Raw genomic sequence first — 25673 nt, 5'->3', positions numbered from 1 at the left:
GGGGTGCAATGATTATTTAATCTATTATAGACAATGACTTTTATAAGGAAAATCAATGTTTCTGTGGGAGGACTGGACCAAGTGACCATGCACAGCCTCTCTTCATAGACCTTCATGGTTAGCAGAGACCATTGGGGGGGGCGGGGGAGTATTGGTGCTTGAGTGGCGAGGGATATAAGAGATGAGTGGGAGCCTATTTGTTATATTATTCCATGTGCAGCTGCTGGAAACAAAAACAATATTAAAGCTGGAAACCCCCCGTAAACTCTTCTGTAATGCTGATCCCATGGTTTACATGTCATCCATGTAAACTTGTCAATACAGGCCCCTCAATGAGCACAAGATAAGTGGCGTGTGTCTATCCCACCCATACAGATCAGCCATATCCGTGGTATTGGTGAATTGGCGCAGTGCCAGCATGTCATACATAGTCTCTTATGCCGCTGCTGACCCCATGATTCCAGACCCCCATTTTTATTTTTATTTTTTTACATGACTTAGGATATTATTTGGCCTTGGAAAGACAAGGTGGGGGTGATTTACTAGAAGTGATAGTTGTGGGCTTTCTTGTGTACATTTTTGGACAGTGAGGGCCCTATTCCACGGGACTATTATCGTTCGCATAATCGTTAACGATAAACTATCCAAACAACCGCTATTGCGAAAGACCTGAAATCATTCACCCATTTACATGGAACAATAATCGTTAGTTATGATCGTTCTTGCGGTCGCTATTGCGTTTGTCACTACTGCGAACGACCAAATGACGTCTTATTCAATGCGAACGATTTGCGAACGAGCAACGATAAAAATAGGTCCAGGTCTTATTAAACGATCAATGATTTCTCGTTCGGACGTTAATTGCTAACTGCTATTTAAACAAACGATTATCGTTTATGCTGCGTTTACACAGAACGATAATCGTACGTGTAAACGCAGCGAAAGATCAAACGACGAGCGAGAAATCGTTCATTTTGATCTTTCAACAACTTCTCAAATCCGCAGATCGTTCAGTGTGAACAGTCGTTTGCCGATTTAACCAATGTGTGAAATAGGCTTAAGCGATCGCAAAACGAATTTTCCGTACAATATAGCGTACCGTCTAACCGCTGATCGTTATGGAAAAAAATTGTTACTCCGACATCGTTAATTGTACAATCGGGCGAATTATCGTTTCGTGTAAACGTAGCATTACATTCGAACGATTTAACGATAATCTGAACGATAATCGTCCCGTGGAATAGGGCCCTAAAATTGCAACTTTTTTCTTTCCTGGTCTGCCTTTTTAAGCAAAAAATGTGTTCAGCAGCGTGAAATCCTTTATGTATGGCTAGTCTTATAGGTAAGTTTCATTTATTATATACAAATCTTAACAAGCTCTGGGCTGTCTTGTCATTTACAGTGCACATTAAGTAGATTTGCACAGTTTTATCATGTCATGTGCGACCTTTTTGCAATGATGCACACGCTACACAAAAACTTACATGGTACATACAGTGCAAATAATCCCCCCACCCGCTTACATCCCTGTAGTCAGGGTGCACAGATTGTTTATGTACATAGACGTACAGAGTCCGCCAGTGTGTGTCCAGTCCGTGTAATGTTTACCAACCAATATCTGTAACAAACGCTACAATGTGGTGCAAGAGAAACGTTTACCTGCTATGTTTGCACAGGATCCACATGCCTTCTAGTGCATATAAGAAGCCTTTTTTTTCCTAGTTCTTCCCCCCCCCCAATCTGATTTTTTAATTTTCATTCTCCCTTTTTTTTATTCTAACGAGAACGGGAAGATCAAAGGTGACAGTCTAAGTCTTGTGAAAGTCTCCCAGATCAGCTGACGGCACAGCGCAGGGACGTTAATGTTGCTTTTCACCTGTTTTCCACCATGCGCCTGGTTTTGAGTCTCTGCACATATTCCTTCTCTGTGCACTTTTTCTTTCCACCGGGGAGAGAGAATGTTAAAATCACAGCGAAAGCGATCTCTTCCTCGGTGGATTGATTACAGGAACACGCACCTCCCCTGTGGGAATGCATGAATGGTATCTGCCTAACATATGACAAGGTACCTTAGACTGAGTCGCATACAGAGTACAGGCTCTCAGCTATGCAGCGAGCCTCAGCTAGTGTAATTGTTAGTAGTGAGGATACGCCTTATAAACAGAGAGGTCAGGGCAGTGCTGTGAGAGTGTCAGTGCACACTGTGCTCAGCATGTCTTGGGTAGATGTGGAATGATACGGACAGGGAGCTCCCTCTCCGTGGCTGCATTTAACGTGCCTTTCCATGCTGTGCGGTGTGCTCGGAAGCCACTTTCACACAGCTCCAAAGTCCCCTGGACCTACTTATTCCATATTATGGAGGGGAGCATTGCCTGAGCCGGTGCGATCGATCTGGTGTCAGCTTTCAACATGTCAGATTCCAATTTCTGGACCGTGCTTTCTAATTTTACATTGCCTCACTTAAGGAACAGGAACAGACTCCGGCGCACACAGAGGTAAAAAAAAAGTTGTGTTTTTATTACACTTTTGTACTTGTATGTGCTTGTTGTAAGATGTCGTGAGGACTAAAGAGGACAAAGACGCTTTATTTGCAATAGGAAGAATTTAGTGGAATATTTTATCCCTTCTGTCTCCCGTCACATTCCTGCTCTTGTCTGTGTTTGTATAATTTTTGAGTAGTCACTAATACAGTACTTCGCTTGTCTGATACTATTGAGCACATAGAATGGAGACGTGGGGCTTGATCGGTGACCTGATTCTTATTGATTGAGCTTGGTGTAAGGTTATAGTCCAGACTTTAGTTTCTCTAACCTGGTTCTTGGCGTTATATAAGTATACAGTAACACGCGTTGCCTTGTCACGGTGTTATTATTTGTGATGTGATATCCTAGACCGGTGGTTGGCAACGTGATCTACTTCAGGGCCGGCACAGGTGGCCCACATTCCCACCAGAGAGCTAAACATTAAGCCTGCTGCTCAGTATGTGTAATAGCAACGCAGCCACAATACTAAGACCTATGACTACTTCTGCATCATCCTCTAATTACAGGCTGACCAGGATAGACTGTGACAAGTCCCTGATCCAGCTCTTAGGATGAGGGCCAAACATGGAAAATACTTCATTGTCAGGAAGATCTTAGTCAATGCTCCATTTTCCAGTTGCTGATATTTCCATAGATATTTCACGCTAACGGGTTATGCACTGACTGTACTGCCGGCCCATGGACCCATAGTTATTCTATGTGCTGTCATGTGAGAATAGCAACAAAATAGAGGATACTTTTAGAAAAAGGTCCCGTTGTGCCTTTCCTATTCAGGATTCCAATATAAGGACGTGCGTGGGGCCTCATAACAATAAATCATTGGGTAAAGTCATCTCTTCTATTGCCTACTTTTATTTCTAATTTCAAGAATCAACCTAATACTTGAGCTTATAGGCCGCCCCAACTAAAGAAGGGCAGTGGTGCAATAACATATGGCAGCAATTGCACAGTGATGTAGTTATACTGTATGTAAAGTAGCTCTCCTCCACAAGGGGGAAAAAAAAAAAAACCGTGCTCCTTGATGACACCTATTGGAGGGAACATCCCTTTAAATCAATATTCGATCCATAAAGAGCCTTGAAATGTGATTAGGGATTATAGGCCAAGCCAGAATCTCTTCCAGAAGGAAAAGTTACCCATGTGTGGACAGGTGGGTTTCTTATCTTAAAGCTCTTTATGGGTTGAACATTGATACTACTTACTATATACTTTGCATACTCTCTACCTATGTAGCATTGCATGCTTTGTAACACTGTATAAAGAATTTTGGCACCCCCTAGTATACCCCCCCTTAGTATCATAATAAACGCCTCCCATCTAGCCAGCCAACTGGATAGACTGTTTTTTACAGACAAAGGGCAAGAACCCCAAAACAGCAATTTGGCTCCTGAAGAAGACAGACTACCTTCCTAGTTACATTGTACATAGTTCATATTTATACTCTATACAGGTAGTATAATATCTGCACATGGAGTTATAGTTAGGTGGGGGACATAAGGCTAGGGAGTATCAAGTTTAGAAAAAATACATAATTTTATCTAAAAACAGTACCACACCTGTTCTCAGGTAGTGTCTGGTATTGCAGCTCAGTTGAAGCATTGACATAATTGGAGTCAAGTTGTAATATCACATACAGCCAAAGGACAGGTGTGTGTGTGTGGTCCTGTTTTTAGAAGAAATTGTTTCTATTTCTCTGTTCTGTCTTGGTGTGCTTCTGTATAGAATCCAAAGCATGCAGTGGAACCATATGGGTCCTTTGAATTTTATGGAGGCTGTATTACAGATCCATGCCACATAGATCCGATACACAGGTGTGCAGGAAGCTTTTGGGCACATTCTGACCATCAAGCCCCTTGTTCCATTTACAAATATTGTTGGTTCCTGAAGATGTGCAAAATCCACTTTCTGGGGTTTACAAGTTTCTGGAAAAGGTGAGTATCAACAAGTAGGCCATATCTGTTCCCATAGAGTTTTATAGCCTTGGATTTCTTCATCCTGTCCTTTTCCTGGTGCTGCCCCCACTCTCTCCTTCCTTTCGTACCACTTCAAAAAATTTACCTGGTCCATAAAAACTGTCTTCAAGGACTTATCCCCCTTCCTCTCCACTATAGATGACCCCTGAAGGAGCAAACATTGACCTCCGTCTACTTCTATACACAGTTACTGTAGCAAGTGTTTTCCCAATCCTTTGGTCCTCCTCTTAACGTTCTGCTATATGTGCCCCCTTTACAAGTCGAGAGCGCTTTAGTTGGACAGAAAACCTGTTGATACAGCGATAGATCCCAAATTTCCATATTGCTAGGCAGATTTGCCATTGAGGAGTCTAGTTGGTCTCTACAGTGTAACCGAAGTTGCTGTAAACAGTCCCATCCATTACTCCTTACAGTACAGGTTGCCAGGCAGACGTAACCCTAGGCCCCGGGTGTGTACTTGCTGTGCTGCCTTCCTGAAATGCGACATTCATCAGACACAGACAGCAGAGATCAGTAGTTGTCAGGTCACAACTATAGGAGGAAACAAGAATGCAGCAAGCTGTGCCCCCGCCTCTTGTAAGGGGCTATTCTAAATTATGGGGGGGGATGAACGTAACCATTCATGGAGGGCTGAAGTTGCCATTTTTCCCCCCCCCCCCTCTGTACCCTGTGTGGAAGTCTCAGTAGAGTCGGTGACTCCACTGTGTCGCTCGCACATGTAGCGTAGGCGGGTTCACTTATTTATTGTTTGTTTATATTGCAGTTGAGTAGATGACTGAATCCCTTTCACGATGATTTCCTGTTTTCTTAGCAGTGGAGCCTGCGCTTCTATTACCTCATTTATGTCTTATGATTTATATCAGGCCACATCATATCTGCACAGGCGCCCTTTATATAGGGATGTGTATCACTATTATATCCATATAAGAACATACAATACTATTATATCTTCTATAGAGATTTACATTACTACTATATCGAATACAAGGATATGCATTACTCATATATCAACGGTAAATAGGCATTACTAATGTATCGACATAGGGATAGGCATTACTAATATCTATATATGGATTGGCTTACTATTATATCTATAAGAGGGATAGGCATTACTATTATATGTACATAGGGATAGGCATTACTATTATATCTATATGGTGATAGGCTTACTAATATATCTATATAGGGATAGGCATTACTATTATATGTATAGTACATAGGGATAGGCAATACTATTATATCCATATAGGAATATACATATACATTATATCCATATATGAATATACATTACAATTATATCTTATATAGAGATGTACGTTACTACTATATCTAATACAAGAATAGGCATTACTAATATATCTATAATAGGCATAGGCATTACTATTATATCCATATATGAATGTACATTACTATTATATGTTATATAGAGATGTACATTACTACTATATCTAATACAAGAATAGGCATTACTAATATATCTATATGGTAATCGGCAATACTTATTTCTATATAGGGATAGGCATTACTAATATATCTATAGAGGGATAGGCATTACTAATATATCTATATAGCCACAGGCATTACTAATATATGTATAAAGGGATATGTATTACTACTGTATCTATATAGGCATAGGCATTACTAATATATCTATATAGGAATATGCATTTAATTTCTTTCTACTAAACGTACAAAACTGAATTTAAATAATGTTTTTCTTTCCCTAAGCAACACCCTGTGAGAGACATGTAATGATATATGACATATGAGTTGTACAATCTTGGGCTGACAGGAAGCCGCCTTTGAAGCTGATTTTTATCAGAACAGACCGAGTATGACAAAAATAACACAAGGTCCCTGACGCTGAAACAATCTGTAATGGCCTATTACACACAAAGAAAATATAGCACAAGGACGACAAAACTCCAACAATGTGTTGAAATGATTTATTATAATTCGGCTACTTACAGGGTCTTTAGTCACTAACTTTTGGATCCCATATAAACAAATGGAGTTTACTCCATTAAACTCTATGGGCCTGCCACAAGTACGCCATGATATGCATCACTGTACCTTTTGACCATTTGCTGCACCTGAAACAAGTCGCCTAGATTGACCCCTTTCTGAAGATGCGGCTTCCTGTACTGTTTTAATAGATTGGGATAAAGTTTAAGGTCTTCTCAAGCACTTTGGATAGGAATTGTTTTTCTTTATCCCAATGTATACTTCAGATGTATCAGCAAAACCACATGTGAGCACAATGTATGTCAGTATCTATATGTGATGCTCAGTTACTTTTCTCAGTGCTTGCTGTTTTCAGCTCCGCTCCATTAGGGCATAGCTTTAATCTGTGACCACAGGTTATCTACAGTGTCCACAGGGAGACTATAGTAGGATGAGGTTTCTGATTCTTCTACATGAATGGCCACTTTGTGTAAGCATGCAAGTGTTCTGAATAGGGAAAGTAAGGTAAAGGCCCCCATACTCGAGGCTGAACCTGCCAATTCCAGCGGGATCGACTGAGGATCTCATGTGTAAGGAGACCACTCAACTCTCTACCAATGGAAGGTGCATGGGAAAGAAGAGGATAGAGCATATTGAATGTCAACTGCCTGATCCTTTTGTTCTCAGGGTGATAAGCTACTAATGGAGTATGCTTAGGGTCCTATTACACAAAGCGATTATCGGCCGTTAATAGAAGACAACAATCAGCCGACATGCACAATGACGACTGATCATTGTCTATCAACATTGAAAACTCAATGATCTAGATAGCAGCAACATGATGCCGTCGCCCCGAGCAACAGGAGCTGCGGCAGCAGATTGCCGCAATCTTCTCTGGGCTGCCCGGATGATCCGGCAGCAAGTGTGGAACGAGGAGCTGACAGGTCAGTGCTGGCTTGGTACTCTGAATCGCCCCGTGTAATAGGGACTTTACCTGGCCTCAATCTATTTAGAACACATGAGTTCTCAGCAAAGCCAAGCATTCGTGTCAGTAGCGAAATTTGGTGGGGGGCAAGGGGGGCGGTCGCCCCCGGGCCCACTCAGACAGGGGCCCACTGAGGTCTTAGACAGTTAATGCTGTCTGCAAAAGCTATTGCTTTTGCAGACAGCATTAACACGTCAGTAGTGGCCGGAACTGTATGCGCTCGCACTCCTAATGAGCGCATACAGTTCCGACTGGGCCAGGATGTGATTGACACAGCATCAGGAGCCATTGGCTCCTGGCTGTGTCAATCATTCTTGTGGCCGGAGGCAGCGTTATGCCTCCAGCCACAAGAGGCTGCGCTCCGCATCCGCACACGCCCCCCGAACCGCCGAGCCCACCCCCTCCTTTATGCCTCTCTTGCGACCGCAAGCACGGTCTTGCTTGCGGCCGCAAGAGGCAATCTTGCCCCTGTCTGATGCGTCGCTCCCTGGGGGATTCCCAGGGAGCGCACGTATCAGGAACCTTAGTGCGCGTCGCTGGGACTTCCTGTACCGGAAGTCCCGGCCTGGGCGCACACTCAGCTTCCGGATGTGTGCGCTGCCCGGGAATCCCCCAGGGAGGGACGCATCAGCTGGGGGCAGAAGAGAGGACAGCAGCGACGGGGGGAGCGCTTGTTAGGTGAGTTGTGTGTTTGTTTTTTTTAATCTGCTGTGCAGGGGGCAAACTATAAGGGGGGATACAGGGGGGGAGCCATCTACAAGGGGGGAATACAGGGGAGGGAAGCCATCTATAAGGGGGGATACAGGGGGGGAGCCATCTATAAGGGAGGGATACAGGGGAGGGGAGCCATCTATAAGGGGGGATACAGGGGGGGAGCCATCTATAAGGGAGGGATACAGGGGAGGGGAGCCATCTATTAGGGGGGGGATACAGGGGAGGAGCCATCTATAAGGGGGGGGATACAGGGGGGGAGCCATCTATAAGGGGGAATACAGGGGAGGGAAGCCATCTATAAGGGGGGAATACAGGGGAGGGAAGCCATCTATAAGGGGGGATACAGGGGGGGAGCCATCTATAAGGGGGGAATACAGGAGGAGCCATCTATAAGGGGGGAATACAGGAGGAGCCATCTATAAGGGGGGATACAGGGGAGGGAAGCCATCTATAAGGGGGGGGGATACAGGGGTAGCCATCTATAAGGGGGTAATACAGGGGGGGCATCTATAAGGGGGCAATACAGGGGGGAGCCATCTATAAGAGTCAGCCTACCCACTAAACAAGGGTGTAAAGGGGACAATACAGATGTGCAGTGTGTAGAGAGATGAGGATGGTGCCAGAGTGTGGAGCCTAATATGTATGTCTGGCAGATTCTGTGGATTCGTGGCTCGGAGAAGTTCTCATAACGGCCCAGGGCAGATGGAGAAGAAGATGAAAAGGGAAGAACTCTGATCAGAGAAGACGTCACCTGTGAGTCACTAAATATATCTGCACTGTAATGTATATGGTGTGTAGAGCCTGTGTAGAGCTGGGGCTACTGCTAAATGACTTGAAGAGGTGATATTGCTCTGTGTACAGTGGATTATTCAGTTGCAGCAGTGGTGTTAGTCAGTATGTGCTGGTATTAGTCGGTATGTGCTGGTATTAGTCGGTATGTGCTGGTATTAGTCGGTATGTGCTGGTATTAGTCGGTATGTGCTGGTATTAGTCGGTATGTGCTGGTATTAGTCGGTATGTGCTGGTATTAGTCAGTAAGTAGTGGTGTTATTTGTTACTTGTAATCTGGTACTGTGTTTTATTGGATTTAGTATAGAGGATTTAGTCAGTAACAATATGGTGGTGATGGTAGTGGTTGTGGCGATATTTCCCCCTTGTATACTGGTATTATTGGTAATACCATATATATATACCAGTAGCATGCACTTGGTCGAGGAAGGGGGGCTCCAGGTTGACAGTCTGCAGCCCTCAGGGTATGCTGGGAGTTGTAGTACAGTAGTACAATCCTCCGATACCTGCCGCTGTAGACAGATGTATTGCTGGAACTTCAGGGCTGATGGTTGTCACCCACAGGTTGCAGCCACCAGGAGAATCAAACTGAGGACAAGAGTGGTGCTGTCTGTGGAAGAAGGCAGCTATATTTTTCTAATGTTAAGCCCTTTTACTTTTTTTGTGGTTCTATATTCCAGATGTAGAAGCCTCTTACACGGCTCTGTATCCTTATTCACTATAAGAAATGTAGAAGAATATTCCCTTTATTATTCAAAAAAATCCTTGTCACCTGCTGGGGTTCCCTATGGGTAACGTTGGTTGGGGGCCCACTCAGCCTCACTCGCCCCCCCTAGGCTGAACCCCTAGCTACGCCCCTGATTCGTGTATATGGAAGAATGAAGAGATCAGGTGTATGGATACACCCATCGGTCAAACAAACCTAAAGCTGGCCCCACAGAAATCAGCAAGTTTGGCCAACTTTAGTCTAATGCGCATGACCGCTGAACTAGACTATAAATAATGTAAGCCTTTGCTTGGAGACGGTGAGCAGCCTCCTGGCCTTAATTTACCCTTGGACAGCTATGTCAATACACACACCTAATAAACAAGACAAAGGAACTTTGAAGAAGAAAAGCCGTACCAACGCCCCATTTGGTTGTCAGCCACATGTAAGCTCCAATATTTGAGAAGACAAAGCATTGTTTAATTTGTAAAAGGCGACCTCCTATTGATATTCCTGCGGTGTGTTGTCTTTTCCCAGTTCTGCGTTCCATTATTGCCGTAATTCAGACATAAAAGTACAGCGAAGCTAAATACAAGGTCTGAGCAGGCACCCACCGGCCCGATGAATTGTTTTGTTTTCGGTAATTGGATTAATCACAGATACCATTTGCAGCGGTGGGGAACACATCTAATCTTTTAATTAAAACTCAATCTTTTCAATCTTGTTTATTCTGACGATTCTGGGTCACTGCCGGCTGCCATTCAGATGACCTGCAACACAGTGTAAGCGAAATCTTCAGCACCGATCACATCTCCACATCACCAATTACACTACTGTTTTCCTTCTCTAGACCACGAGATAGACATAGACTCTGGGTAAAGAGAAGGGGGCAAAGAGGGGGATGGTGATGTTTGCATAGCAGGTGCCTATTATTATACAGAGTGCTCATGCTTGGTAGTAATGGTGTGTGTGTGTGTTTTTTCTAGTATAATTTCTTTAGTCATTTAAGAATTAAGATTTTGTTTCAAGTTAATTATTTTAATCGGCCCAGCAATTTTTCCGGCTAGCAGATTAAAGTGGCTATACAACTCATTGTAATGACATAATTGTCGAGGACTGAACTCCAAATTGCTGAGAACAAGAAAAGTATGAGCTCGAGCATCAATTTAGCTTCATTCTTTTATAAAAAAAAAAAAAAATGACACTGTTCCAGCAGAATATTTAGATAAAGAGTAAAGAAGAAGAAATGCATTTGATATACCGTATTTTCTGGCGTATAAGACGACCCAAAAATATTCTTAGAAGTTAAGGGGCGTATTATATGCCGGGCACGGTCACCCCATATGGTGGGGGGAGCTCAAAAATGGCATCCACACCGTATGCGGCGACCACTTTAAAAACAAAAAACAGTTAACTCGCGCGGTTAACTCTCCGCACGTCTCCTGTCCCGTTCCCGACGCAGGCAGTGTGACGTACACTGCCCACGCTGGAGATCCCCGAAGCTCTCTCGGGCAGCCGAGCGTCTCATCAGAGAAGCTCAAAGATGCTCGACTGCCGGGAGAGCTTGAGAAGAAGTTGTTCCCGAAGCTGCTGCGGTCAGGCAGGGGTTAACATTTTCCTGACAATCTTCTTAAAAGTCAGGGGTCATCTTATACATTAAGATGCATGTGGCATGAATCGTCTATCTAAATGGACAAAGGAGGTAGCTGGTTTGGTTATAGAATATAGGGAGGTTATATTCCATCAGATCCATTCCATTTCTCAGTTGTAAGGTTGACATATTGTATTATACCCCAAAGATGGCCAAAGTGTATAGGGAGAATTCACCCTTCTTTCCAAGATATGGTTGCAGTGATGTAGTAGTAGTCATCCATATGGTTTGGAGGTTTCCGATTGTTCTCCTGAAAGTTGCACAATTTAAAATTTTATATCAAAATTTTTGGATCTTAAATTGTGATATCAAGGGATAATTAGCTGATTAGTGATGGGACCCCCGCCAGTCCTGAACGCGGGGTCAAGCGTCCCTGCGACATTCATTCATAGTGGGGTTTGCTGCCGCTTCCATTTGATGGACAGTTGACCTCCATTCTTGAGATTGGTGGGGGTTCTTGCAGTCGAGCCCCCATTGATTGGCTTGTTATCCCCTATCCTGTGTCCTGAGGAAAGATATAAGAAATAGACCCTAGTATAAAGTGATTGATTCAGGTCCACTTCACATAAAGTTGGATTCTGCTGAACCTTTCATGCCAATTTTGTATCTGAGACTGGGCATCGGATGTAGGAATATGTTATATTGGCGATGGTCCTAAACCAACACTGCTCCGATCACAGACGCTGGTCGGGCTGCGGTTATCACGGGCCGAGTTGGAGCCTCATACTCTGTCCGTAGTTTAGTCATAACTATACTTAGCAAAAATGGCCACAAACTGCGGCTCCATCTAAACAACCGCGGCCATGGCAGCCTCTCTGGATTATAATTAGCTTTTCCACTGCCTCATCTGTATATCTGCAAAATAACAGTTTGTCATCACAATAAAAAAAGTTTTATAACTATTTACACTTCACCAAACAACACACGGCTCCAAAGCGGAGAACTGAAGCGTGATGGGAAGACCACAAGGGGAATGCTATAAAAAGGAGATTAATCGCGTCTGCACCACTTCCATGTGCTGGCGTCTGAGCTTATTTCTAGCGCAACAAATATATATATATATATATATATACATACATACACATAGTGGTACCAAGATTTGCAGAACTATAACTCCTAGCATACTATGACAGGTAGAGAGTGTCTGGACATGCTAGATATTGCTGTTTTCCAAAATTTTGAGAAACCCACCTATAACATATAGGACTGGTATACAAATATTAGTGATTCAAAGCTGAGGCAGTAAGGTTGATGAACTAGTCCCATCATGTCCCTTAACCCACAGGTGTCAAACTCAGGCCCTGCTGCTATTATAAAACTACATTTCCCATCATGCCTAGGTAGCTAAAGCTTTGGCTGTCCCGGCATGATCGGAATTATGGTTTTGCAACAGCTGGACGGACACAAGTTTGACACCCCTGCTTTCACTCTTCAGATGGAGAAGTCCTCTTTACGGTACAGAGCTTTCTCTATGTCTAGTAGATGCTTGTCCATTAATTTCCTCAGACACTCCCTGTGCAAGTACGCTTAAAACACAAGAGAGTGGATTTTTTTTCTTTGTTTGCTTATCTATTCAATTAGTGATTTAATTTCCGCCTGAAGTCATTTTCAGGCTAAACAAGCGAAGGCAGCGGACACAGGAATAGGCAAACCAATGGATCTATTACTGACGACTGAGGCTGCCACAAAACACCTGATTTCTGTGTGCCACCATATGGCATTGTATTTTTAAGCAATGCTCCTAACAAGGCATAGCCCCATAATATGGTTTCTGAGGGAAAAACCTGTGTATGTCTCTATATGATACGCAGACCTACAATACTACAGTAGGGCTTCATAGAAGTCTGTATTATGACTTTTAGATATTGTATTGTAACTCCTCATATCTCAAAGTTTGTACAGAGTCATCTATCCATCCATTGGTCAAACCTTCCAAACACCAGCTTGTTTAAAGGTGTTATCCAGCACTATACAAACATGGCCACTTTCTAACAGAGACAGCACAACTTTCTCCAGTTTGGTGGAGTTTTGCAACTTTGCAACAGTGAAGTGAATGGAGCTTAAATGCAAACCACACCTGAACTGGAGACCAGAGCGGTGCTGTCTCTGGAAGGAAGTGGCCATATTTTGTAGCGCTGGATAACCTTTTTAAAGGTACTTTCCAAGTATGTGTAAATGTGGTATATGGGACTTCCCATAATTCTCAATGCCTGTAATGTTCTATAATCGGGGCCATAACTTGGTGTCACTGTCGTTTGGAAAATTTTTGACACGTCATAGAGATCTGTATCTCCTGATCAGTATCTGAACACTCAAACCAAGACCAATCAAAACTTTTGACACGATCCTGACATGTCAAAAGTTTTCCTAAACGACAGTGACTCTTTAAAGCGGTATTCCCATCTCGCCAAGGTGTGCCCCATTCATAGTATTCATGGGATCGGCCCTAACTAAGAGATTCCAGAGCCCCCCGACTACGAGGGAACCTTGCAATTTCAAGAATAAAAATCCTGAAATCTGAGCTGAGGGCCACTCATTAGCTCCGCTGCTCCATTCATTTTTCCTGGAGCCACAAAAGTAACCGAAAACTGCCTTTTATCTACATCTAAAGGTTCCATAGAGAATAATTTGAGTGGTGGCTTGTATGCACGAGATGCTACTCCACCCAATAGGGATTTCTATGTGTCGGTTTTCAAGCTTATGGTGGACCCCAGTGTTTGCACCAACCACCACCACCATCTCCTGGTATGCTCTATCCTGGGGTATGACTTATCAAGATGGGAGGAAGCTATACGGGAGGTAGACAAGTAACACTTTTACTACTTCCTGGTGTGATACTTCCATCCCAGGTGAAACTTGGGGGGATCTTTTATTATTTCCGTAGTCAAGGAGGTGTGTCCTGCACATAGTGTCCGCTCTGATTGGATAGTGCCACATTGTAGGGACATGCCCCCAACTGGTAACAACTAGATGGCTGTTTCTAGCAAGAATAACTGAAAAACAAAACTAAGAAAAAATGATCCAGAACAGTTTTTTTCTTCTGAAATACTAGAATTTATTAAAACAGGAATGACGGAGGAGGCGAGGAGTTCATTGTGCAGGACTGTATTAGACTATGCTGCCGTAGCTTGGATACAGTCAGTAGAAAACCTGCCAAAACAAAGTGGTCACTATGCATTCCATATATCCACATGAGTGCTTTTTTTCCTCCTTTAAGTTCTTTGCAAAAGGTAAATTCAATTAAACCTGCGCAGCTCCTAGCTACTGGCCCCATGCTGGCAATGTCAGTTTAATGATAAAGTGCTGGCTGGATTCCAATGTAAATGTCTCCCGCTTTACTCACTCAACCAGTCTGAGAAAGTCGTCCCTCAGTAATTGTTTAATACTTCAGGAAAGCCGTCACTGCCTGTTGTTCATTCTCAAAACCCCAAGCAGTTGTGCTGTTCTTTTGATCCAACTCCATTGTTCCTATTTGGTAATTACATGCTTTCTCATTTATAGTTTCCCCATCCCACCCATTCCCCCGTTGGTTGATACCACCACATTGTCTTCACACGTTTGTAAGCGGAGAGCAGTACGCAACGAATGGGTTGTTATACATCCCCTTTGTGCGGTCACTTGAACTGTCTTTGACTTTGTGTTTATAGAGACTTGACATGTTGTACATAGTATATAAACAGCGTCATGAAAGGGGTACTCCGGAAATTTATTTATTTATTTTTTCAAATGAACTGGTGTCAATAGGTTATGCATATTTGTAAATTTCTTTTATTAAAATTTCTCAAGTCTTCCAGTACTTATAAGCTGCTTTATGCCCTGCAGGAAATGTGTTCTTTCCAGTCTGGCACAGTGCTCTTTGCTGCCACCTCTCTCCGTGTCAGGAAATGTCCAAAGCATGTGAAGCTTTCAAAGGGGATTTGCTTCTTCTTTGGAAAGTTCCTGACAGGGACAGAGGTGGCAGCAGAGAGCACTGTGTCTGGGAAAAAAATACACCACTTCCTGCAGGGCATACAGCAGCTGCCAACTTCTGGAAGACTTGAGAGTTTAATAGAAGGAATTTACAAATCTGTATAACTTTCTGGCACTAGTTGGTTTTAATTATGGAGTGCCCCTTTAAGTAATATTTTGGTCAGCATTTTAACCCAAAACAATGTGTGGGTCCAAAGCACAGAGGAGAACTATAATGGGAAACTTTGGACTAAATATACTATCCAAATCAGTTTTCGCATAGCCCTGAATGACTCATGAACAGCCCCCTCTCATATGTATAGAACTAGTTTTCTGTAGCTTGTAAATAGACCCTTAACACTTAAGCTCCTATTACATGGGGCGACTGTGAGGAGCAAACGAGGGCTGTCAGCGCTCTGTTGCTTCTCGTTTCCCGCTCGCTGCCACGGCGGCGAGCAGGTGAGTACAGGGGGGGCTGCCCGGGTGATCACTAGATTGTTCGGGCAGCCCATAGCATATAGCAGAGGTCTGCCGTCGCTGCTCCTACTCCACGAAGCGACTGCAGCAGATCGCTGCTATATTGCAACATGCTGAAAGACAAATGACACAACGATCAGCCGACGTCATTCATTTTGGCCGATTGGTGTTCTATTAAACGGGACGATTATCGGCCGAATCCGGCTGATAATCAGTCAGTGTAATAGGGCCTTTATCTACTGTATAATTGGATGGCTGGCAAAAATGTATCTGGTTTGCTCTTGTTCTGTTCTACTGATAACCAGCTGTTAATATTTAGTGATATTAAGAATATTGCAAAAAAACTTAATTTTTATTTTACTTTAATCACATTAATATTAGTGGTCATTATGCTTTTTTAAACAGTTTCATGGCGTAAAAAAAACAAAAAACTTTTTATTGAGCTACTTTTTAGAATTTGTCTCTTTCCCCCGCTGACTTTGTAAACAAATGCTGCAGGGGACCCAAACAGTGACAGCGGGGTATACTGGCGAATCCTGAAGATAAAAATATTAAAGTTTAAAATTTATTATTTTGGCAATTTTATTTTCTATTTCACTGATTATATTCTTTTCTCTCATTTCATGTTGGTCACCCTGCTCCGTATGGCCTTTATATAGCACCATATGAGAAATCTTGTGTATCTGTGCCAGTCACAAAGGCTTCTTCTCCTATAATACACGGGCTATGTTGTGGTGTAACCAAATGAGGTAGAACCTGCCGTCCTGAACTGGAGACGAGTGGTGCTGTCTCTGGCAGAAAGTGGCCATGTTTTTGTAGCGCTGGATAACTAGTTTAAAGACTTTCAGAACCACGTCCTTAGTAAGAATCTGCCATCTAGACTGATCAGTGAGAGGGTTCAGGCTTCTTCAAGGGTCATCCATCACCCAACTGGGTGTGTCGGGGAACTGTACATAATGTTCATGGGAGGGAGGTATACAGTATGGGGACTACCTGCAGAGGGGGGGATGTATACAGTATTGTCCAACAACTACAGAGGGGGGAGGAAAGTATACAGTATGGGGGGGCTTACTGCCAAGGGAGGAATGTATGGAAGAACAACTACAGAGGGGCAGTAAGAAGCCTGCCCCTCTGCTATATGTATCTGTCAGATGTAGAATAAATGTTAATGTTATGTGTGAGCCTTATATCACCAGCCTTATAGAGCGGGGATCGCTCTGGGATGTACAAATCATGACGGTGTAAGCAGCGCTAATGCCACATGTGGGAATATTGTAATGGCCTGACACGTCCGCACTGATTTTCTGCCTTTCCAGTTGTCGTAGTTATTGGCTTTCTCTGACCTCATGACATCTCTCAGCAGACGCGGTGCCTGACAGGTGACTAATGGGCCTTAATTCATCATTTTTATATTGACTTTTTTTTCTCTCTGAGAGCCACCGTGTTTAGGGACATAGAGCAGAACTGACAAATGTCTCCATGTTTGCAGATTTTTAAAATCCAGTACAAAATGATCTTCTACGTATGTTAGCACCCCTACTGGTTTACTTGAAAGAGACTTGAAAGTGTTGGGGACGTTTGTCAATAGCTGTGAAAGTGTGGGTAAGATGTGTAGTGGAATAAATCACGGCCCGGCATCATATATCAATACAATACCGGTATCGGGGAAAGTGTTTGAATCTTCACGGCACTGTAATGACACAGCTGTGCAGATTCAAAGACTTTCCCTGATCCCGGTATCATATTGATACATGATGACGGGCCATGATTCCTTCAATTACAAAGCTTACCATCTATAGGTTCTGTGTTTTATGGAACGTGTGAATGCCCCCTATGACATATATCAGAATGTTTTGTTAATTCGTAGCTTAAAATGTTAATTTTAGTCTTGCCATTGAATGCTGTATAAAGCTAAAGCTATGAGGTGACAAGTGTATTGGACTTCCCATAATATTGTCCCCCTAGACGATCTGCTAAGCCCTCTATGGGAAGATTGGGGCAATGTTAGGGTAGGTTCACACTGTTTTGCAGTGCGTTAACCGGATCAGTTTTTTAATGGTTACTTTTAATGTACACAAAGTCTGTTTGTTTTTTTTCTTTATAATGGAAAAGCGGATCCAAACAAATGCATCTGTTTCCCCCCCCCATGAAATGGATACGTTAAACGAACTGCAAAAACGCAATGTGAACATACCCTTAGTTAAAGTTTTTCTTTTCTGGACAATGAGTTTTCTGGGCAAAATGTACTGATAACCTGTTATACAGATCTAGAAGATCTCTGGAGTTGACCCTCATACAGTAGCCATTAGGCTCAAAGTCTTTATCTGTTTAAAGCATAATAGATATTATCTGCCTGATCCCTAAGGCCCTATTACACAAAACAATAAAAATACGCCCGATAATCGTCTGGTGTAATAGAAGACAACGATCAGCCAACATGAACGATGTCGGCTAATTGTTGCTGTTGTTTGTCCTTCAACATGTTGAAAGACAAACGACTAATTTAGCTGCAATCTACTGCAGTCGCTCCAGATCTACTGCCGGCGGCAGACAACCCCCCCCCCCTCTCCCTCGCCGGCAGCGAGCGGGGAATGAGAAGCAACCCGTGGAGAGATACAAGACCATGCAGGACTAAACAGTTGTTGAGGCAACAGTTTGATGCCCAGCAGGTTTTGTGCCCCGGTCTGAATAATTGGATAATAATTGGACATGATACTTGCTGTGTGGTGTTGGTTTGCCTCGACAACCCAACTGCCCAGCATGGACTCTCTTCTCTCTCCCATTGATTTTAAGATTGAGTGGGAGATAACCACTCCATGTACACGTCATAGGAACGTCACCAGCACTTTCTACACTACGATTACCACTAACACGGCTAGATTCTTCACACAAACATACAGTTGTGGTCACTCTTAACTATTTGGTATATGCAAGCCAGTATCTGCAGATAGAAGTGGATATGAAACAACTTTGTGGCTTTCTAATATTTTTAATAGCCTGCCCAAATACAGTCAGCAAAATAGATACCTGTAAACATACATAAAGATCAAACATAGTATATGATATGGACATAGCACAACCTTTGGCACCATGATGTCGCCACAGTGATCTGTGAGCTTCTGGCATTTCGTCTGGTAGCTTCCTTCACAAAAGCCAATTTCATCGCTCATTTTTCAATTAAACTAAAGTGACTATAAAGTTTCACAGGCGGCAGGATACACTGTGATAAAACCCTTGAAATTCAGAACTTGTTGCTGCGCTGTATGGCTATGTTCACACACCATCTTTTTTTTGCCCGTTTGACAGGCGTCCTTTAGGACGGTAGTCATTTTGAAAAATATCTTACACAGTGTCCCGGGGCTTGCCAGTAATGTGGACCACAACAATATCCTTGTTTCCCAATATACATGTTTTATGCTTTATGCCATCACGTATCATATCAAGTAAATGCAGCTGAGGGGTAACTCTTTACTAGTGAACAGTCCAGGGTCTTTATCACTAATGCCCTTCTCTCCAGTAAGGGAGGGGGTCTCATTTGCAAGTTACTAATGAAATAAAACACTGTTTACTCAGTACACTATATGTATGGAAGGCAACAGACGTAAGTTTGCACTTTTCGTCCATGTGAACAATCTACTTCAGCTGTTTCGTAGTGTAAAAAGTGCTGACGGAATTCCTTTTCACATCCAATACTTTTAGGATTGGAAGGGAAATACATTTTTTTTATTCCACTGCATAGTCTAGACAAACTGCAGATACATTTACAATACATACTATAGGCTTAGAGTGAGTGTTGAGCAGAGAGACTAAACTATTTAGGTTCAGCAATGTTCTCCGAACCTGAACACTCTGCATTTCACTCCCCTTGGATGCAGAGGTTGGATGCAGCAATAGGGAGTCCTGGAAAACATGGATACAGCCTATGGCTGTTTGAAGAATGTTGCCAACAACAGTCAGCCAAAGAAACAAATACCGTCTGATCGTTGTCTTTTAAACATGTTTAAAAACCATTGGCCGTGCATCACTACTGGGACTTGTGTAAGGTAAAATCATAATCTTTATACTTACCTCTCCACAGTCCTCTGTGTGCTTCTAGCTTCTCCATGCTCACCGTAGCTGCAACTGGCACTTCTGAAACCATCTGTGAAGCGACAGGCTGCTCAGCCAATCACTGGCTGCAGCACTGTCCTGTCTTGGCCAGTAATTGGCTGAGTGTCCTGTCATGGAGGAGACTGCTCCAGTAGTGCTAGTGGCGGTTGCGGGGAGAAGGGAGAAGCTAGAAGGACACTGGGGAACGTGGAGAGGTAAGTATAATGCTTATTGTTTTACACTTATACAGTTTCATCAGCAAGGGCTGCACGGACTTTGCTGACGATATATATGTATATACGGCCCTTGCTGCAGGATAATAGAACTGTGTAATAGGCTCAGTAAGTGAGCACTGATCTAGTAGTTTACACTGCTCATCAGGCTGTTGGGGCTAACATTCTAAATTTCAAATTCACCTATTCACTTTTTTTCGCTTCCGGATCCGGTCAGGTCACGGAGATATCAGCCGCTGCATCCCGGGGCGCGTGCTGAGAGATGAGTCCAACGCTCATAGAGAATGACGGCGCGCTGGACTCTCCGTCATTCTCTATGAGCGTTTGACTCATCTCTCAGCGTGCGCGCCAGGCTGCAGCGGCTGATATATCAGTGACCCAACCGGATCCAGAAGCGAGACCCGGCGGGATCAGGTGAGTATAGGGGGCTGGCGCGGGGGGGGGGGGATGTCGGGAGCCTGTCACCCCGGCATGGGGGGTGACAGGTTCCCTTTAAGTTGGCAACCCCCTTTAATGTATTTGAGGTTCTGATCAACCTTTTTCTCAAATCCAGGTCCTTTCATTTTTTTTGCTTTATCTCTGCTTTCGGAATTATTTCGCTGCTTGGGAAGTCATGCATTTTATTACATTTAGAATTCAAATTTCTGAAAATTGAGATGAAAATTGCCAATTGTTTAGCTTTTTCAAGGACACCTCGTCTGCCAGTTCTCAGCTGTGTATACGGTCTATATTACAGTCTGTAAGTTTTTTCCCCCTCTATAAAGTGGGATCCCATTTAAGGAGGCGTGCATTAAAAGAAAAACAAGAATAGCTTTTAATCTTTTCTTTAATATGATCCCATATGGTTTACAGAGATTCATTTCATGACCAAGTCTGCTGGGTATATCTAATGTCTGCAAGCTGTTCGCAGAGTAGCACATGAGATTTACAGGCTCTATCTGTCTTTATTGCAAGTCGCACCACCGATTATTAAGACTACGGCATGCATATTGCAGACGCATAAAGACCTTTTCCTCATGTTGCTTACTGTATATTGTATTGTCTTAGAAATCCTCTTTGTATATGTTTGATTTTTATTTTAGTAATTTTAGTTATAGTTATGGTCCATAAATTATTATTTTATATCAAACTGAAAAATAATACAAGAAAGGGTATTGGTTCTCCCATTGATACAAGATGCACATCAGCAGAGTTGATGGTCACTTTGGACTTTACACGGTATAGAGGACCGCAAAGCCATGGAACCATTGTCAACAGTTCGTCTGCCTAAAATTATCCACAATGCATACTTATTTGCAGATCCATTAACTTGTATTGGTGAGACTAACGAAATTACAGTACATAAAAAGCACAGATGTTTGCATGGGGCTATAGAAATCAGTAGGTCATATACAGTTTGCAATTGCAGACCAGAAAATCTGGCATTGTGCAAGGAACCTTATGGAAATAAAGCCAAATATTTGGGACCTGTAGTGGTGGCTAAAGAAGTTTGATACAGTGTTCGGGAGTTCTGGAAAACATGGATGTAGCCATAGGCACTGGACCCATGGGGAGGCACAGAAGTGTCCAGAACATGCTGCGCTTTCAGGTTCTTTGGTTGACACCTTTTCTCCTAACCTTTGTCCTGCCCCGGATTCTGAGCACCACCTCAGTGACTATAAATTAAAGGAAGTTTCGATAAAACAGACCCACCATAGAATTAAACGCTTAGGTTTGCGCAGATGGGCACAGGTTGGTGATTGGAAATAGGGGAACAAGGTCCATTATACTCAGCTTGCTTAGTAATCAGGCTTCATGCTATGCAAGAAACTATTGTGCCCAGACCATTTGCCCTGCCAGAACAGCTCTCCCCAAGCCCGGTCTGTTTTTCCTCCATGTTTAATGAACAGTATCTTTCTCAACAGAAGTGCCAAACCGCCAACAAAGACCAAGATATATTTTCAATTGCCGCTGCCGATCAGAATATAAATATTTCATGGCGTATGCAAATCTTCACCCTGTTATACACATGGTCGACTATGAAGAACAGCGACTTATCAAAAACCTGATGATCCAGTAATTACGGATTGTTAACCCTCATACACCGTTATGTCTCGTAAATGCTCCACGTTTAGGTCAAGATACACAATCAGACACTACAGGTTGTGAAGCACATAAAAGTCAAAGAACAAATGAAACAAAATAGAAGATTTTACTTGATCCTAGCCAAGGGGGTAAAGTGACTGATCTGGAAAAACTAGAATTTTTATTATATTTTTCAATGTTTATTGTAATAGAAGACACAATAGGATCAAAGAAAGGCAGAGAAGAAGAGAAGAAGGGGCTGCCATATAAAATAATTATGAATAAAGTAATAAAAAATCACATTGCAGCAATAATATATAATTTCAGCATCTTACTGTTTAATATAGTGTGTCCCGTCATGATATCCACAGCTGGAAGCTGCCACTCACAGACAAGGCTCATATACAATAGTTAGAATAACTTGATGTGTTTGTTTGTCTACAGATTGTTTTTCCCCCCATTAATAAAAGACACAGATGTGAAATGTTTCTCAACAATTAAATCTGTAATTACCGGATCATCACGTTTTTGATAAGTCGCCGCTCTTCATCACCGTCGGAGGATAGAACAGCGTGAAGATTTGCATAGGCCATGAAATATTTATACTCTGGTCTGAAGTGGCAATTGAAAATATATCTCGGCCTTCATTGCCCAATGCAGATTTGGCACTTCTGCTGAGAACGTGCTGCTGATTATACATAAAGGGAAGACGTAGACTGTGCTTGGGGAGAGCTGTCCTGGCAGGGCTAAGGGTCTGGGCAGACGTGCTCCTTATACTCCGCTTGCCTGGTGATCTGGCTTCATGCTTTAGCCATTGTACTTTAATTCTTAGACCGAAGGCCACCTATGTTTAGCGGACAGGCCCCCAAGATCACTAACTAAATAAAGCATTACTTCCATCAGTAGTGGATTATAATAGGGGCGTTTGGGCGGCAGCCCAGGGCCCTGAGCTCCTGGGGGCCCATGACCACCCAAAAAGACTTATACTTTCAGTGGTGTACTGTCTCCTGGCTGCACTTCCGCCATGATTTGCAAAAATCACAGTTTTTTTTATGGCAATTTTGCACAAATCAGGACATCATGACATTATCTGTCCTGTACTATGAACGGCAGGCTAGTGCTGCCATAGTTACAGTGGGGTGGGGGGCCCAGGCTTGGTGAACAGCCTGGGGCCTATGGTAAAGTTAATCCGCCCCTGCTTCCCATCTTTTTTTGCGTAAGATGGGTTCGATTATAAGTTTACAATATGAGGAGAGCAGCAAGCTGGGTAGTAAAGTGCTTATTGACCGCGCACTACTTCTGTGACTGACTACTTCTGACTTTGCACATGTCCACATGGGCAGAAATTGTGTGGCTTTTGATTTCAGTGGGTAAATTGTCACTTTTTTTCTGCCCAGTCCCCTTTTAACCTTTCATTATTATTAATGGGAATTCATGAGAGTTCGCTTTGCTGACCGTGGCTAATGTTTTTTTGGGCCATTTGCCATGGCATGTGGTCTGTGGTCAATCTATGTTAGTGTTACTGTAATGTTTTGTAAAAAAAAAAAAAAATAAAGTTTATTATATAATATTCTACAGTACAATACATTCATACTGTGAAAATGATCTAAATTGCTAAATAATTATCTTTTATCTTTTTGCTGTTTAGTTGTCGGACGAGCAACAGGAAAAGTTTAATTGGCAACAACCAATCTCCGGCTCTTCCCCGACCCCACTCTCCTCTTTCTGCTCATACAGGTATGTGTGGCATTGTTTTCTTATCCTATTTATAATGCAAATGTCAATGCAAAAATAAAAAAAATTGTAAAAACAGCGTTCTGTATTATTACATAGCCCCTACATGGGAGGTTATGCCACTTCTAGAGCCCTAACCTGCTCACTTTATATACTTTGACTATTTTGAACCCAAAGAGTAGCCCTTTAGTCTCCATAAGTGGCACTTGCCCTCTCTTCATGTGAGCTGTACTTCTCCATTGCTGTGCGCTAGATTTCACATTATAATGTTAATGATGTTTATGGTTGCTGGAGTTTTTGGCAAACTTTTACCTTTTGGACGGCAAAGAGGGGAAAAACAGATTTTCAATTGAAAGTTTATGATCCATAACCGGACCACTTGGCATTTCAGGGGCTAGAATCAATTTAGTGGTAAACAAACCTCTCACATTGTTGTGGCTTGGGGTGAGTTGTGACGGATGTGGAACTGTTCTGATCTGGAACATATTTGTGAAATCTGGCAGAGAACGCTTGAGAAATGGGCGCACGTTATCCGTGCCATCAGCTGTTTTGGCAGCTGAATGTCTTCTATAAACCACTTTAGGAACAAAAATTATATTTCTTCACTTTGGTCATCCAGTTCAAGGACTTGAGTGATATGTATACTGTAGATATTCAAGAAACAGATACAATAATAAAAACAGGTTTAATATGTCCTCTCAAAAAGTAAATATCATTTTGCATTATACAAGCAATCTGCATTTTCTGAGACAGGGATATCTCTTTAAATAAAAGTTCAATGCTTTAGTAAAACTGCATGAACAGTATAGTTATTTTTTTTCTGATTCTGATTTTTCTGAGAGGCTAAACCTATCTGCATAAGCTGTCCATATGGTATAGTGTGCAGATAATAGTTCATACTGAGGTTACATAGTATTGTGGACAGTGGGTCCAAGACACCAAAAAGTTGCTAATCTTTTCCTTATAGTCTTTCTTTGGTGTTGGCTAAAAATACCGTTCACATTGTTAAGTTAAACACAGCCCAAAGGTCCCCATACACCTTCGATTTTAGATGGTCGTCAATCTAAGGTGTATGGGGCCCTCCAGAACAACCATTGACAGATGATGTTGAGCGTGATGGAAAATCATTGTTTCTGGAAAGATACACTGTTCCCCATAGATACTACAGGAACGCTCAGCTGTGCCAAAAGTTCCTGTGGATATGGAAGGATGGTTAACGGACAGAGAGAACCAACAGAGAAACAATTGTTTAGCCATCAATCATTGAAAGTCTATGGGAATCTTAAGTCTGATTTCATTTCCAATTTTGGTAGAACTGGCTAACTCCCTAATGTGTATGGGCAAGTCCTGACATGTTATATATGTTCCTCAAGTCGGTACGATTAAAACTAAATGCAACTTGCATAACTTTTATTTTATTTGATGGCTTGTAAAAAATTCAAACCATTGTTAATAAATATATGTTCCTTAAATTCGCTCTATTCCCAGGCTTATAGCGCTTTTATCCTTTGGTATATGGGCCTGTGTGAGGTTTCATTTTTTGCGCCATGATTTGTTCTTTCTATCGGTACCTTGATTGCGCATATGCGGCTTTTTGAACGCTTTTTATTACAATTTTTCTGGATTTGATGCAACCAAAAATGCGCAATTTTGGACTTTGGGATTTTTTTGCGCTTACTCCGTTTACCGTGCGAGATCAGGAATGTGATAAATTAATATTTTGGGCGATTACGGCAATACCACACATGTTTGTTTGTTTGTTTGTTTTATTTTTTTTATTTATAAAATGGGAAAAGGGGGGTGATTTAAACTTTTTTTAGGGG

General features: G+C 42.5%; 1 protein-coding gene across 1 annotated transcript in view; it reads left to right on the top strand.

Moving 5' to 3' along the window:
• Window positions 1–25673, top strand: part of MAST4 (microtubule associated serine/threonine kinase family member 4) — a 371265-nt gene that overhangs the window by 245268 nt on the left and 100324 nt on the right. Inside the window, exon 6 of the mRNA XM_069963543.1 lies at window positions 23765–23853. Within this exon, the coding sequence (XP_069819644.1) occupies window positions 23765–23853 (89 nt within the window). The remainder of the gene's footprint in view (window positions 1–23764; window positions 23854–25673) is intronic.

Source organism: Dendropsophus ebraccatus, chromosome 3 (assembly GCF_027789765.1).
Source record: "Dendropsophus ebraccatus isolate aDenEbr1 chromosome 3, aDenEbr1.pat, whole genome shotgun sequence".
NCBI lineage: Eukaryota > Metazoa > Chordata > Amphibia > Anura > Hylidae > Dendropsophus > Dendropsophus ebraccatus.
Note: the sequence above shows the minus strand (reverse complement) of the source record. Positions and strands in the feature narration are given on the sequence as shown.